Source organism: Vicia villosa, linkage group LG1, assembly GCF_029867415.1.
Source record: "Vicia villosa cultivar HV-30 ecotype Madison, WI linkage group LG1, Vvil1.0, whole genome shotgun sequence".
Taxonomy (NCBI): Eukaryota; Viridiplantae; Streptophyta; class Magnoliopsida; order Fabales; family Fabaceae; genus Vicia; species Vicia villosa.
In genome coordinates, this window is record NC_081180.1 from 44,347,961 (window position 1) to 44,364,924 (window position 16,964).

Sequence of the window (16,964 nt, forward strand, 5' to 3'; positions counted from 1 at the left end):
GTGAATGGTCAATGATATGTTTTGCATTGTGCCGCTTAATCCCATACTATTACAAAGTTTAAATTTTAAAAAAGAAGGGAATGCATTATATAAGTGTTATAAAAGTATTAATTCTTTAAGTGAGGAGGCCGGCTCCTTTAGGATTTTTCTAAACAAAATTAAAATTAGGTAGTAGATACATTACATGAGTGTGACATATACTTTTCAAAACAAATTGAATGCCGTTTGTTTGTTTACCATCTATTGGTTTCTTCCGTACCCTATGTGTGTGATTGTTCACTCCTATACCAAAATTCTGTCCATATTTTATTGGTATACTGACTCGGATCCGACTCATTACATTTGAGTTATGATGAAATTGAAGACCGAGTCGGATCTTATAAACACGTAGTAGTAAAACTAAAAGGAATAACGTAAACTCGTGACCAACAGAACTGCATTTGAAAAGAAGAAAAAAAAAGTGATGCTTTGCTCGAATATCTATACGCAACCTCCATGATTGTTCATGATACATTAGGCAAAAAAATAATAAAAGATAAACATTACTATGAAACACAAAAGAAAGAAAGGAAAGAGCGCAGTGGGTAATGTTATGTATTTTATAAACAATGAAAAAGCAGTTTGATTGAGAAAAAGTAAAAGAAGCCAAATATTGGTGGGCCTTGTGGAAGGAATTCTATGTAATGTATTGTATGATGGAATCTAAAGACCCCTCGTGCAGTGCAAAATAACTTTCAGTGCACGAGTGCTTAGCTGGTTGCAATTGTCCTACTCTATCATTTTTTATTCTTTTCTTTCTCTTTTTCAATCAATTAGTTCAGTTGATAGTTGTGCATGAACATCTGATTGTCGACGATGTGCAGATGATTTGAAATCAGGACAATTATAAGAACACGAGGACAAAATGAAAGGGTGTTTTACTTGAGTGGCAAATAGACATAAAGAAAATTGTGGTACGAATAATCTAAATGGGCCATGAGAAAAATTGTTCTGCTTCTAATGCAACAAAAAATATCCCTAGGGTGTCACTTATGTCTAAAGTGATGAAAATAAACAGGCACATTGATTGCAAGTGTTTTTAAAGTAAACCTTGTGTTGTGTCGTGTCACATCTTCATTCTTGTTCATGCTTTTACTTTTCATTTTAAAAAAAATTCTTGTTGTTATCTTATTGATTACTTGCTTCTTCAAGTTGATCTAGGGTTGTTCTTTTAATTTTAAAAATTGCACATATATAGTTGAAGACAACCAACTTGATTAGAGATATTTAATTTAAGACAATTTGTTCAATCGGTCACTATGCAGAAACATCATATGCAGATGCAGATGTGCAAGTTTGAACTCGCGACATCCCATTTATTCATCCGAGACACGCGATATCTCACTTGTATATGCCAATTTTTATTTATTATTGCCACTCTAAAATGATATTAGTGCTATTAATTTACAAATGTATTATTTAGAAATTAGCTTTACTTGTAAGACAAAAACATCATTAGCCAACTTGTTCTATTTCAGACATCAGAAGAAAAAAAAATATTTATGTATGATCAATTATTTTTAGGCCATATCTTTTGATTTTATATGTAATTATCTGCAAGATGTCGACATATTATTCGCCTCAAACCATACATTAAAAAAAAAAAAAACAGAAATAAGAATCTGATATGAGTGAAGATTAATATCTGGATACATTAAATGATATGGAATATTATATGTCAACTTTTACTATACACAATTATTATGCATGACAGATGTTTATGATTTCTCTCTAGCTTCCCTAAAATGTGGTATATTTAATTTAGTTTAATTAAATTAAATTTCCACAGATCTAAGCAATCATAGTCTCTCCACATGTGAGTAAGATTGGAAAAACAAATATCAGCTGGAAGATTCAGTGATGCTTTGTAAAGAGGGTTGCCATGTTCTTGACTTATTATGATTTCCACCATTGCTTGATCCTTTTGTCCTTGACTCGTGTCTCTCAGATTTCTTTTCCTGAAAATTTATTCATAAAATTATAATTAATTAATCTCAAAACCGACTAATTCAAAAAAATCAATCCAACCTATTTAAAATCGGAACAAAATTTTGGATGGACTACCCGATAAAAATATTATTAGTATCTAACAGAATTCGAATCTGAAGCCTTAAAAAAAACAAACTCTCACGACTCAAACTTTCACCGAAATCGACTTAGGTTATTTATAGAAGATTTAACAAATGATAAACTACTTGAAATTGGAAATAGAAACAGTAAAAATAAAATAAAATAAAATCTTGGTTTCTACCTTATTGTTTTCAGGTTGAGACCTTTCAGCTTCTTTGTCAATTCTTTCCTTAATTTGATTTGACTTTTGAGCTGATTCTGATGAGTTTCTCTTCATTTTTGCTTGTTTCTTTGCCCACATACCCTTTGTAACCTCTGAAACCAAAAACAACTTAAGACTCAGATTTCAAACAAAAACTTTATAAGGGAAAAAAACAAAAACAAAGAAGCAAAAGAAAAAGGTGAATGAACCTTGAGTTGAGATGAGTCTATAAACTTGACCAAGCATAAGTGTGTCTGTTGGTTTAAGAAGCTTGATACGTGTAATACGAACAGGATTAGTATTGTTGTTGTTGATTTTGTTGTTGTCACTTTTATTTGAACAATTTTCTCTATCTTTTGATGTGCATAATGTTGTGGAGATAAGAAGAGCAACATAGTGATCAGGGTGTGTTTTCATGACTTCACTAGCAGATATTGGCCAATATAATTTTTTTTCTTCACCATTTGGTTGTTGTATTACAAGAGTTGCTGTATCAATAGCTTGACAATTTCCCATGAACTCTTTCTCTTTCTTCTCTCTCTCTCAAAGTATAAGATGAGGATGGATAGGAAAGAAGATGCAGTGGAATGTAAAAGAAGTACTTTACTAGAATATTTATAGCAGCCACTCACTTCAACACCACAAGTTTACAAAGGGTCAAACAAAGTGATATGCATATATATAAAAAAAAACATATTCTAGATGCTATGTTATGCTATGTAGCATATATGATATAATAATTGTGCACATGGTGGCCTATAAATACTTGTAAATAAGGTTTTGGTATAGGCCTATATTTCATATGTACATTAAAAAAAAACAATGGTACAGATAGTGATTCCATGAAGTGGTTTAGGTCTCTTCATTTTTTAATTATACCATTTTTAATTCTTTTTCTCAATAAAATCAATATTTTAATTGTTTCACTAAAATAACCATGTCAAGTTGCATTGTTACTAAAAATATCCGCTATAATTGTCCATTTAAAAGATTGAGAATTTTTTATAATAGGATAAAATGAGTAACAAAGTTTTTCCGAAGATACTTTAGAGACGGAGATGAAGAACATAATTCTTTTAAAAATACTTTGAAGATGGGACGATAAATATATCTCTACTCTGTACTTTTCGTCTTGCCTAAAATACAATTACATAATTAATTAATGTATAATTTTAAATTTATATAAAAATTTATTTGTTATTTTATATAATTTATTTTATAAAAAAATTTAAAAATATATGTAATGTTAACTAAAAAAAAGATTTAAATGATTATTTAAAAAAAATTAAATTTGTAATTTTAATAGTCGTGACTCTTATTAACATATATTAAAAATTATCTAAATGATATATTTATCATAAAAGGTTAATTTCTTAATTTTTTTTTTGATTAATTTGGTTATAAATAATATATTGTTTTTACTATTACGAGTCTTTGTAGGAACCATGAGAATCTGCAGAGATTGTGATGAGGAATTTTTTTCTTCTGTAATAGAGATTAAAAAACATAGATGAAAAATAGATTTGAAAATAGAAATGAGAATTAGTATTCTTGTTCTCCGCCTTGTCCTATTGACATCTCTCTCTAGCATTTAATTATTGAGAGGCAAATTCAAATATGTCGTCTTTCCACTTTTCAGTAGAGGTGTCAATTTATGGGGTCAATTAATTTGAGCCCCAGCCCCATAATAATGGGGCCTTAAAAAAGTTCAAAAATAATAGGCCCATAAACACCTAGGACCCAAACTTAAAAGGCCCCAAAATTTAAAAGAGGGCCATTAGGCCCCAAATCAAATAAAACTAAAATTTTAATTTAAAAAATTAAATAATAAAAAATTCAAAAAATAATAACTTTTAAACAAAATAAATATATTAAAAATTATAAATAAATAAAAAGTTTTTTAAAAAAGTTTTTTTAAAAAAATTAAAAAATTGCGTTATAAAGAAATTCTAAAATTAAAAAAAAAAAACAACTTTTTAGAAAAAACTAAAAAAGTTTTTTCAACAAAAAAAATTAAAAAATTCGTTTAAAAAAAATTCTAAAAATAATGTATGGTATATCAAATCCACTTATGTTAGCACATCCACATTTTCTTTAGTTTTGTTTGTTACTTTCTTGTTTGATAGCACATCCACATTTTCTTTAGTTTTGTTTGTTACTTTCTTGTTTGATGAAGTTTTCTTAATAATGTACGGTATATAGTCATAGTGCTTAACTTAATATATATGTAAATATGTAAATTCTTTTGGTTGAAGTTATGCCACTGCTTCAAATATTATAGCGAGATTCACAAATTGCATATCTGTGTAGGATCTAAATTCACAAATTGGGCTTAAAATGGATTCAAAATAATGTTTGGGGTTCTACCATATTTGACTCAATATTAATAGATTTAGGAACTTTGTTTAGAGATAAAGGATTAGTTTGTAAAACATAGATTTGTTACGTTAATCCTACTTTACAAATTACAAGAGTAATAATCCATATTGGAACTAGAAATGAAATTTTTGAAACAAAATAAGGCCCCTCAATAGGGCCCAAAAATAACACATTAATTAAGGGGCCTAAAATTATGGGGCCTAAAAAATTTCTCATTAACAAAGGGCTTAATAAAGTAAGGCTTTAGTGGAGCTAAAAAATTGGCGCTTTGAAAAATTAGGCTTATTTGACAACTCTACTTTTCAGTAGTGAAATTTTGACGATAAAAATTAAAAACATTATATAAAAAAATTATTAGTACTTTGGAATATTTTAAAAAATTATTAGTACTTTAAATGGAATATTCTTTTTTTACTGTTATCAACTTAAGTGTTTGAGTATCATTGCTCTTATCATTCTACTTGATTAATCTATGTCTATAGTTGAGAATCCATAATACTAAAGAAATGTATTGGTGGAAAGTAACATTTTGGAGGACAAAAAGATGGCATGGTAGCATTGGCTCAAAAAGTGAGTTGCGCCAATTTAGACCAAGACAGGGATAAAATGAAAAGAAAATAAAAAATGAAAGTGTTATGAAACAAGGGTGAACGTGGGAGACAGTGATTGGAGCGATGGCGGAAACAAAGGGGACCTTGGCAGCTGAGTTGATGTAATGTGCATCTGTAAGGCGTTACATTCTGTGGTGGTGATTAAAGTGAAATGTCACTATTCAAAAGGTAATTGTAATTCTTCTTCTAGTTACCAAGACTTGGTTTATATGGGAATTTTTACATCTTCAAAATAATACAATTATTTTATTATCAAAATTTGATTAATACAAAGAGATAAATGGTGTATTTTTACACCATTGAGGAATAATTTAGCATATAATTATGACCACCTAATTAACTCTTTTCTTTTAATACTCTCCCACAAGTTAGACGATGCACTGAAACAAGTTAAAACTTGTCGAGGAAAGCTGAAAAAATTGATTTAGGAAGAGTTTTTGTCAGAACATTAGCTATCTGAGTAAAAGGTGGAATTAAAAATAATTTGATGAGACATGTTCTCATTTTTTCTTTGATGATATGACAGTTTGTTTCGGTGTGTTTGAAGCACTCGTGAAAAGTGCGATTGTGGGCCAAGTATACTGCAAATCTGTTGTTAGAGTAGATTGAAGTTGGCTTGGAGAATTTGGTGTGCATGTCATTAAAAAGATTCCATTTAACTGCATAGGTGAGGCTTGCAAGGGCTCGATATTCAACCTTTGAAATTGAGCAAAAAATGATTGATAGCTTTTTGGACTTTCAAGAGAAGAGTGACTTTCCAAGGAATATGGAAAAACCTGTGACGGATCTCCAAGTGGTGGGGCATGTGGCCTAATCGCTGTCTGCAAAGTCACAAAGAGTTAAGTTAGAATAAGAGCGATACAACAAACCCTGAGTATGGCTTGTTTTTAAATATTGTAAAATACGATTTGCATCTTGAAAATTATTGACAGTAGATTACTAATAAAATTGATCGAGTTGTTGGACTCCCAAGGAAATGATAGTGAGAGTTGTGGTTTTGTAAATAAGTTTACCAATTAGTTAACAAAATATGGTAGAATCATGATAAAGAGCAGAGTCAGTTGAGTGAAGTTTAAGAGAAGGATCATAGGGAGTTGAAGAAGGTTTTGCTGCCAACATACGTGTGTTACTTAGTAATTCAAGAGTGTAATTTTGTTGGTTTAGAAGAATATCATATGAAGATGTATCCACTTCAAGGCTAAGAAAACATCTGAGAGGCCATAAGTCCTTGATACAAAATTTGTTGAGAAAAATAGCTTTAACATGCTAAATTCCAGTGATGTTATTTTTTGTTAAAACTAAATCATCTACATACACTAGTAGCAATAAATTGATTATCACGAGATTTTATAAATAAAGAATAATCAACGTTGGAATGAGTATCGCCAAGAGGGATTATAAAATCAGATAATTTAAAGTATTATTGTCTTTTAGCCTATTTAATGCCATAAAGAGATTTATTGAATTCGTAGACTTTGTTGGTGGGGGATAATTGAGGAAGTTTATATCCTTTTGGTATGTTCATTCAAACTTCTTCATTTAAATCCTCGTGAAGAAAGACATTATTGACACTCAATTGTTACAGATTCCAATTTTAAGTAGAAATTAGGAAAAGAAGAGTTCTTGCATTGATTAATTTAGCTACAGGGGGAAAGTATCAAAGTAGTCCACACCCTCAAGCTGAGTGTAACTCTTTGCAACCAGTCTAGCTTTGTACATTTCAATACCATCATCAAGGTATTTTATTGTGTAAACCAATTTATTCAGGTTCGGTTGAATGTTGGCCTACTCCTGTTCCCAAGAGATCTTCTTAAAATTTTGATTATAAACTTTGAGATTTTACAAGTTATGTCCACGAACCTAATACAACTTGTTCCGTCTTGGAACCATAATTGGATAAAGCTAGTGAACCGAGGATCTTGAAACGGCGATGATGATATCCAATACGGAAGTGTGGGGTTGATCTACCAAGGTTAACACTCCAACTCTCAAATCAGTTCAAGACTCAAGATAAGTGTAGTGAAAAGTGGAGATCATAGAAAGTACCTTGCTTTTTGTTAGAGACTAATTTGTTGATATAATTGTTCATAATTTTGTGGTCTTTTGCAACTTATTATATAGTTTACTAGTGTTTAAGCATTCAATTCATGTAAATAAATAAATTATAAGCTTATGTTTGTGTATGTGTGTGTGTGTGTGTGTCTATATATATATATATATATATATATATATATATATATATTGATTTATTCACTTTTCTTATGCATTTTGTAGATTTTTTAAGCTTATGGCAAGTTTTGGGACTTTAGAAATGCAAGAAGAATTCTTGGAAGGAGTCAAGAAGTCCAAATTAGCAAGAAAATTTCATCAAGCCCGCTAAGCGAGGGTTGTAGCGCGCTGCCACTTTTATTACAAAGCAGAGAGCTATGTTTTTTAGCGCACTTAGCACGGTTCCTGTAGTGGAGCCAAATATTTTTGCTAGCCCGCTTAGCGCGGTCAGCAGGCTAAGCGGGCTTCAACTTTTTGGCACTTAGTTTTTGAGCACTTGAGATATTTTGTGGACCTTATCTTCTACTTTTACCAACTTTCTTCAATTACAACATTCTAGGGCACTAAAAAGGGAGAAGAAAAAAATGTCTTTGAAGAATTCCATCAAGATTTCAAGCATCTATATTCATCTTTGATTATTGATGCTAGTGAAGCTTACTTTGTTTCTTGTTGTTGAAGCTACCATGAATATGGATAGCTAAATATCTTTTGTATCAAGATTAGAGGTAGTTAGCTTGCAGATTATGTATTTCTTTTAAACTTTTGTGTATGAACTTGGTTGATGATTAATATATGGTATCTTGTTGTTTATGTTTTATTTGTTGATTTGAATCACTATTGAGAGATATGTTTCAAACCATGACCTAAAAGATATTCATTTATCAATAAACAAACTCTAGAGATTGATTTTTGAGTTGATAATCACTTGTATCTAGTTTTAAGGATTATCATGTTGATTGTTGGCATGAGAGATCATCTAGTGGTGAATATGATAATACTCACGACATGGCTTCAGAGATAAACGGTATTGAAAGGATACATGATTATATTAATAATTAATAAGTTCATACACTTGGTTAATTGAATATATATGAAACAAGTTAACGAAACCTAATCTTGACATGTTTTTCTCAAACCGTTCAAAACTCTATTTTTACCGTCTTTAACTAATTTTCATACATTCATTACTTTCCATTACCAAAAAATTTCCAAAACCTTACTCAAAACATTATTAACTGCAGAACAGCGGTAATATCGCATCAATCCCTGTGGAAAAAATAAAGTAAATACTTACCTTGTAAAAGTGTTTTCAACAAAATGGCACAGTTGTCGAGGATTGGCGTATAAGATATTACAAGCATTGCAATAGTGTTTTGTTTTGAGAGTTACTTGTATTACTATTAAACTTTTATTCCTAGTTTTTGCTCACTTGTTTGGTTAGTGTTTCAGCTTTTTGTTTATGCGAGGAAGTGTACCTGTAGATCAACTCCTTTTTTATCCTGAGATTGAAAGGACTACTCGTAGACTTAATAGCAAAACCAGAAGGAGAAGACAACTAGCCAAGGAAAGGAGACTAAGAGAAGAAAACTGCTACTTCTTCAACACCTCAAAGAATTGAAGAAGTTATGGCTGAACCAGTTCCCCCTCTGAGAGGTTCGTGTACTAATAGTCCTAGGAGGAATGCTCAGTTTTCTTGTAATGATAAAAATGCAAGACATTTCGAGATGAAGACCTACATACTTCAAGTTTTGTATGCAAGTCCTTTCATCAGTCTTGATCTTGACGATCCATACAACCATCTTACAAAGTTCTATGAAATTGTTCGTGCAATTGGAGCTTCCGAAGAGGAGGAAAAGCAAGTGTTCAAAAGATTATTTCCTCATTCTTTGATTGGGAAGGCTAAGGATTGGTAACTTGATCAAGTGTTATACTGTAATGCCTTTTTTGTGAATAGAGTTTCTTTCTCAACAAGTTTGTTGTAACTGTTTTTCTCTCTCTTCTTCCATCTTCACCTTGTTCATCTTGTTTTGCTGTGCACCAACAATTAGTATCTAATGCTCGATTCGGATCCACGGGAAGAGAAACACGAGTGTACGTAAGGTGTGTGTGATTGATTTCTTTGTTCATGAATTCACGTTGAATTCACGATCGAAACTGTAGTGAAATCACATTTCTTGATTTTGAGGGATTGGGAAACACGAGTGTTTGGTGAGATCTAAGTGATTTCTTGCACAACAACAAAAATGAATGGTGGAAATAGTGGTTTGAATACGAAACTTTCAGTGTTTGATGGAAAGAACTGGAATCGGTGGATGATTGAGAAGCGTGTGTTGTTTGGTGCTCCAAATGTGCTTGATCTCGTCTATGACGGTTACATGTTGGTTGTTGCGGATAGAACAAAAGCGTAAAGAAACGGTAAAGGCTGCATGGGACACACTGGTACGGTGCTATAGCGGTAACGCATCAATGAAGAAGATGAAGCTTCAGAGTTTATGTAAGCAGTTCGAGAATCTCAACATGAAGAACAATGATAAGGTACCATATTACATCTCTAGAGTAATTCTGATCACAAATGAGATGAAATCTTGTGGAGAAACTCTTTTTGAACAAGTAATCATTGAGAAGGTATTGATATCTCTCACTCCTTAATTTAATTACATTGTTGTAGCAATTGAACATTCTAAGGATCTGAGCATCATGGGAATTCAAGAGCTGCAAAGCAGTCTAGAAGCACAAGATTTGTGTTTAGTTGAGAGAACCTTTAAGAGAGAGGTAGGGCAGGCTTTGAAGGCGTCTTCTTGTAAAAAGATTCAAGATCCTTCTTCGTTAGAAGCCAAGAAGAGACATGGTGGTTCTCAGATGTTAGAAGCGTCTAACTCTAATGAGAAGAAACATCAGAAGGGAAGGGAGAAGCTTGATAAGAAGAAGATTCAATGTTATTGTTGTAATAATTTTGGCCATTATGCTTCTGAGTGTTGGTCAAAAAAAGGAAAGAAGTATGAAGAAGCAAATATAGCCAGAGAGTATAATGATGAACCTCTGATATTGATGGCTTCTGACTCTGATAATAGTGAATTGTTAGAATGGTGGTATATGGATATTGGACGATCAAATCACATGACTAGAAATAAACAATGGTTGATAGATTTTGACTCCAGAAAGATAATAAAGGTTAAATGTGTTGATGATAAGTTCGTTAATGCTAAAGGAATGAGAAATGTCGGAATCAAAGTGAAGAATGATAAAACTATTCTGGTCAAAGATGTTTGGTATGTTCCTGGAATGAAGAGAAATCTAATGAGTGTAGGTTAGCTAATTGAGAAAGGTTTCTCACTTACTATGAAGGACAATCTCTTAAAGTTGTATGCTTCTAATCAGAAGTTGATTATGCAATCTGAGCAAGGAAACAACATAACATTCCAGGTGAATGTGGACACAACTGAAACTAAATGCCTTAGTGCAAAAAGTGATAAAGGTGATAGTGAGTTGTGGCATAAGAGATTGGGGCATCTGAACTTTAGAAGCCTGACGCATTTGAGTTCTAAGAAGCTGGTACATGGCATTCCAATTATTGTGAAGCCTAAGAAGTCATGTGAGGTATGCATAAAAGGTAAGCAATCTAGATTGGAATTTGCATCAAAAGTGGTTCTAAAAGCAAAGCATGCTTTGGAATTTGTGCTTTCTGATGTGTGTGGGCCATTCCCAGAACCTTCACTTGGAGAAAATAGGTCTTTTGTGTCATGGGCATCACTCATAAAGTTTAAGCATGAGGTGTTTACTAAGTTTCTGAATTTCAAGGTGAAGGCAGGAAGATAGAGTGGTCAGAAGCTAAAGATTCTCAAAACTGATGGTGGAGGTGAGTATAACTCTACAGAATTTAGATAGTTCTATGAAGAAAATGAGGTTGAACATGAAGTGAATGCTCCATACACTCCACAAAAAAATGGTCTTCGTGAAAGAAGAAATTGTACTTTGCTTGATATGACAAGGAGCATGCTGAAGGAAAAGAAGTTGTCTCATTCATTGTGGGGGGAAATTGTAGCAACTGCAATGTATGTGCTCAACAGGTGTCCAACTAAGAAGCTGAAGGAAGTTGCTACTTTTGAGAAGTGGACTGGAGATAAGAAAAATGTGATTCATCTTAGGGTATTTGGTTTTGTATGTTATCAACATGTTCCAGATGCTAAGAGAAAAAAGCTGGATAATAGAAGTAAAATAATGTTACTGGTGGGGTACCACAGTACATGTGCTTATAACCTTCATTGTCCAATATCTAAGAAGATGGAATTCAGCGGAGATGTCATAGTGAAGGAGTCAGAAACTTGGGATTAGAAAACGTCTAATCATGCCTCTAGTGGTGGAGGTGCTTTTGAAGGAAGTTTGAAAGTTGTTTATGAAGATGAGTCAGAATCAGAAGATGATTCTGATTCTAAAACTGAAGTCGAGTTTGAATCTGAAGGGGAATCAAATTTTGAAGGGGATTCGTAAGGTGAATATGACAGAGACTTCGAGGGTGATCTAGATTGGAGGTGGTCCAGATTATGATGGTCAAGACTCTTGGGGTCAAACTTCTATAAGTAATCATGCTTTTGGAAGTAGCTAGTCTTCTGAAGGTGGTCCAGAAGCTAATAGTGTTCCAGGTTCTGTAGAAGATTCTGAATAAGTTCAGAGACCACAAAGAATGAAACAAATACCCTGAAGGTTTGCAAAGTTCGACATGTTACGCGATACTCAAATAGCCTCTAAAGGCAAGTCATTTAGTGTGCCATGTTAGTGGACTCTGAACCTGTAAGTACAGAAGAAGCACTCAAGAAGAAAATCTGGCTTAAGGCTGTGAAAGAAGAATTTAAGGCTATAGAAAGAAACATAACTTAGGAGTTAATTGAGCTTCTAAAAGAGAACAAATCCATCAGCGTTAGATGGGTTTTCATGATAAAATTGAAGCCAAATGTATCAATTGGGAAACACAAAACGAGGTTAGTAGCTAGAGTTTTTCTCCAGAAACCTGGGCTAAATTACTTTGAGGTGTTTGCACCTGTAGCTAGATATGAAACAATTGGGTTGATGATTGTTATAGCTGCTAATAGGAATTGGTCTATGATACAACTGGATGTTAAATCTACACTTCTGAATGGTCCTTTACAAGAAGAAGTTTATGTCTCACACCCTCTTCAATTTGTGAAAAATAATTAGGAAGGGATGGTGTACAAGTTGCATAAAGCTTTGTATGGACTAAAGCAATCACCCATAGCTTGAAACTTGAAGATTGATTCATTTTTCAAGAAGCAGGGGTTTTAGAAATGTGAGATTGAATACGGTGTCTATGTTTAGTATACTTCTAAAGGCAATATGATTCTGGTATGTCTTTATGTTGATGACATATTGCTGACAAGGCGTTGTTCTGATGAGATAGTCAAGTTCAAGAAGGTGTTGATGAATGAATTTGAGATGAATGACCTAGGAAAGTTGGTATACTTTTTAGGGATGGAGATTTTGTACTCTGAGAAGAATATCATTTTGCATCTACTAAAGTATGAACTTAAGCTTCTGAAGAGATTTGAGCTAATAAATTACAAGTATGCAGTCACACATGTTGAGAGGAATCACAAGATGGATTCCGATGGTGAGGGTGAGGGTGATGATGTAGATGATATTCAAACTCATATTGGTGTGGATATAGAGTTGACAGAAGAAGTACTTCTAGATATTTTTCAAATATGTGGGAAGTCCCATTGCTTGGTGCTCCAAGAAGCAACCAGTGGTTGCGTTGTCAACTTGTGAAGTTGAATACATTGCAGATATTTTGTGTGTGTGTCAAGCTGTGTTGTTACTGAATTTGTTGTAGGATCTGAAGATTAAGGTGAAGAAGCTTGTGAAGTTGATGATTGACAACAAATCAGTTATAGGCCATGCTAAGAAACCAATGTTGCATGGAAGAAGCAAGCATATTGACACAAAGTTTCACTTTCTGAGGAATCAAGTCCATAATGGAGTGCTAAAAGTTGGTCACGGTAGCACCCATAAGCAACTTGCAGATGTTCTGTCGAAAGCTATCAAGACTGAACACTTTATCCACTTAAGGGATGGAATTGGTGTTGTAAATTTCTGAATATGAATTACGGCATAGTGTTAGAAGTAATTCATATCCAGAAGCATTGTTAGTCAAAAGCAGAAGCTTCTGAGGTGACTGTACCAGAAGTGGTGTTTAGCTTATGGAGTTTAGTTTGTTTGTTAGCTTAGCTATTAAGCATAGTTTTTGTTGTGCCTATGTGACAATTTACTTTGTCTATTTAAATAAGGTTGTAGCTAGGGTTTGTAATACTGTAATGCCTTTTTTCGAATAGAGTTTTTTTCTAAGTTTGTTATAACTGTTTTCTCTCTCTTCTTTCATCTTCGCCTTGTTCATTTTTATTCATATGTTTCCGTTGTGCACCAACATGACGTACTATTTCTTACTTGATTTTTTTTCCGGTATTTTCTATTTCTCTAAACCATATATGCACTGTTTTTACATAAATAACTCCGTATCAATAGGAGTTTTAGTCAATGGAGCTACAAACTTAAGAACAGTAAAATGTCAAATTGTTTAGTTTGGTTATCTATGCAAGACTGAGTCCTATGTCTCCCTAACTTCCGTGGACCTCAATAAACTTGATATATTAATTTGTCTTAGAGTCTTTTTAAATGTCTAAACTTCATTTGACTGAGGTGATTCTTGTCAATCATTTAATTGGACCATTTAGGGATTTGACTAACGAGTTATTTATTATTATGGGTAAATACGAACCATTTTTTTAAAATTAACTTATACTACTAAAAAATTTGCTTTTAGTGACCGATTTAATGATCAAAAAATTTCGGTCACTGTAGTGATCGAATTAGCCATCAAAATTTGATATTTATGAGCCAAATTTAGGAGGTCACTAAATAAGTCACTAAAATAAATCAGCCACCAATTTAGAGACTAAAATTTTGTGACCGAAGTTTCGGTCACTGTAGTGACCAAATTAGCCACCAAAATTTGATATTCTTGAACAAATTTTGAAGAGGTCACTAAATCGATCACGAAAAAATATTTTTATATACAATTTGATTTATATATAAAAAATAGAGACCGAAATTTCGGTCACTAATATTTTTTTTGTTTCTTTTTCTATTTTTAATCATCATTATTATGTTACTATTTCCTTTTTATTTTTTAAAGATTTTAATTCTCTTTTAATTTTTAATTTTTACTATATTTTTTTAATTATGTATCACAACTTTTAATTTTATTTTATGAAAAAGAACACTAAAATCAGTCACTAAATTTTGTCACAAATTCGATCTCTAAATTTCAGTCACTAAATTTGTCGCAAAAGCTTAGCGACTAGCACTTTTTCAACCGAAAAGTACCGGTCACTAAATTGGTCACTAAATGTTTTAGTGACCGATTTTTAAGCTTCTTCAATCTCTAATTCGGTCATTAAAAATAGTAGTGTTGGATAGATAGATAGTCATGCATGAAAGATGGAGGGTGGAGTGTCACCTTTCTCCGATTGTAGTCTGACCATAACCGGCCATGTGTTCTCTCACTCACCGGTCACTATTATGATATTGAGATCCAAAGTTTCATATCTTTGTCTCATTCTGGTTTAGATTGTTTCTTAATGATTCTAACATTTAATACTATGGTATATATATGATCAAAATAAACAAATAAACTAATGAATTCATATTTGTAATCAGATAATGAAATGTTGTTTTTTTGTTTTGGTATGATATGATCACTTGTTGACAAACAACTAACAAGGATATGGACTTATGAGAAAAAAAAGAAAAGGTGATTAGCTGTGAAAGAAACATATATAGTAGGCCGTAACATGTATTCCTTGTTTGAAAACTACAACTATAGTCCACTTCTAATGATTAATACCAAAAGATATTGCATTGCATGAAAATTTCAATCCTTAGATTGAATACTATTCTCCATGTTTTTCATCATCGTTCTAGAAAAGCACAGTAACAAGGAAGGAATTATAGTGGATTTCATTTTCAGCTTGAAGATGAATTGGCCAACTTCATCGTGGAGTTATTTTCAATTTTCATGGACCACATATAGCATGAGGGAGGGGAGCACCAAGTGGGTTCTCATATTTTAAATGATGCTAGTTTTAGTGAGTGGTGCATAATGGATGAACAATTACTTAAATAAATTAAATAAATAATTCATAAAGTTCTCTCTTATTGTTTGAGCTTTAAGATCTTCCATTCTTTAGACTATGATACTATCCTCTCACCTTACATTGTGTACCAAAAAATTGTGGTGGAATGATAGTAGTGCAATTCAAGCTGAATAGACTCTTAGAAGTTTAAAGAGTTGCAACCTATCTAAGCGCCTAAGAAAATAATAGTTTCAAAGTCAGCTAAGTTTATGAAGATATTGTGTTGAGTTACATAGTGTATGTGAGCCCAATAAAGATGATTTTCTATTAAAAAAAGAAGAAAGTTTTAACTACGTCCCACCGAGAATAAAGGTGGAAAATGTTAGAATTGGACAAATTTGATTTGTCTAAGTATTTTGGTATCGTTGAGTTCGAATCATCCTGAAGAATAATTTTAATCAAAATGTACAAGTTTTTTATTTTTGATTTTCTGAATCAACCTTTTAAACATGATTCAAAACATGTTACCCTTTATGTCCTTATTTAAGCTAGTTTTGCAAGTTCATTTGGAAGTAGGGGCGTGCATGAATTAATAACCAAACCAAATTGAACCATATATATGGTTTAGTTTGGATCTTAAAACTATTTCATTAAAACCGGTTTAATTTATTAAAATCGGTTTACATGTGGATCGGTTCAGTTCTAAATCGGTTTTTCACAAAAACTAATTTTTTTTAAAAAAAGTGGTTTTAAACCGGTTTCTCTCAAAACCAATTAAAAAAAACAGTTTTAAAACCAATTTAAAATCATTTCTTGTTGATTTTGAAGTTTTTGTTGAATACATCTACTACATTTGTGTCTCGTGCTCACCTTGAAATACTCTATCTAATCTAGGACTTTTTTTCCTGTAAGAAACAATTACCTAGTAAAAATATTCTTATGGATGTATTTTTTTCGGTTTTGTGTGTAAGTATATGCTATATGGATCATCACTATAGTTTTTAAATTTTGCTTATATAGTTTTTAAATTTCATTATAATCCTGGACATTGTGAGGAGTGGCAAGTGAATATAAATCGATTATGATGAGAATGGAGAAGCCACCAATGCCCACTACTGCCCACTACTACGACATGTGATTGTAAACCACTAACAACATTTGTTCACACAAACACAAAAGCATTTAGGGAAGTAGTGCAAAGATTAACATCAATTTTGAATTTTGCAAGTATTTTCATAACCATAAAGCGGCAGTGACTAATCTGGATTTTGTTTCACCGCGACTATGTGTGACGGTGATGACCGTTTGGATTTGAAGCAAAAGAGAGAGTTTTGTGAGAGTCAGTTAGATAAATTGGAATAGGGTACCCAATAGATGAACCACATAATAACCGGTTTATATTGGATAATAAAATGGATACCCAATTTTATATTTTAGCATTTGGTTTGGATTTTAAAAAGTGAAACAATT

General features: G+C 32.3%; 2 protein-coding genes across 2 annotated transcripts; one reads left to right on the forward strand and one right to left on the reverse strand.

Moving 5' to 3' along the window:
* Positions 1-1,638: 1,638 nt before the first annotated feature.
* Positions 1,639-2,960, reverse strand: LOC131635923 (uncharacterized). Its single transcript, XM_058906564.1, has 3 exons — positions 2,521-2,960; positions 2,291-2,424; positions 1,639-1,997 (listed from the first exon to the last, which is right to left on the reverse strand). Exons 1-3 carry the CDS (start codon positions 2,825-2,827, stop codon positions 1,881-1,883), a joined length of 558 nt encoding a protein of 185 aa, XP_058762547.1. The 5' UTR covers positions 2,828-2,960; the 3' UTR covers positions 1,639-1,880.
* A 6,633-nt stretch (positions 2,961-9,593) lies between these two features.
* Positions 9,594-10,662, forward strand: LOC131623675 (uncharacterized). Its single transcript, XM_058894719.1, has 2 exons — positions 9,594-9,720; positions 10,019-10,662. Exons 1-2 carry the CDS (start codon positions 9,594-9,596, stop codon positions 10,660-10,662), a joined length of 771 nt encoding a protein of 256 aa, XP_058750702.1.
* Positions 10,663-16,964: the final 6,302 nt, after the last annotated feature.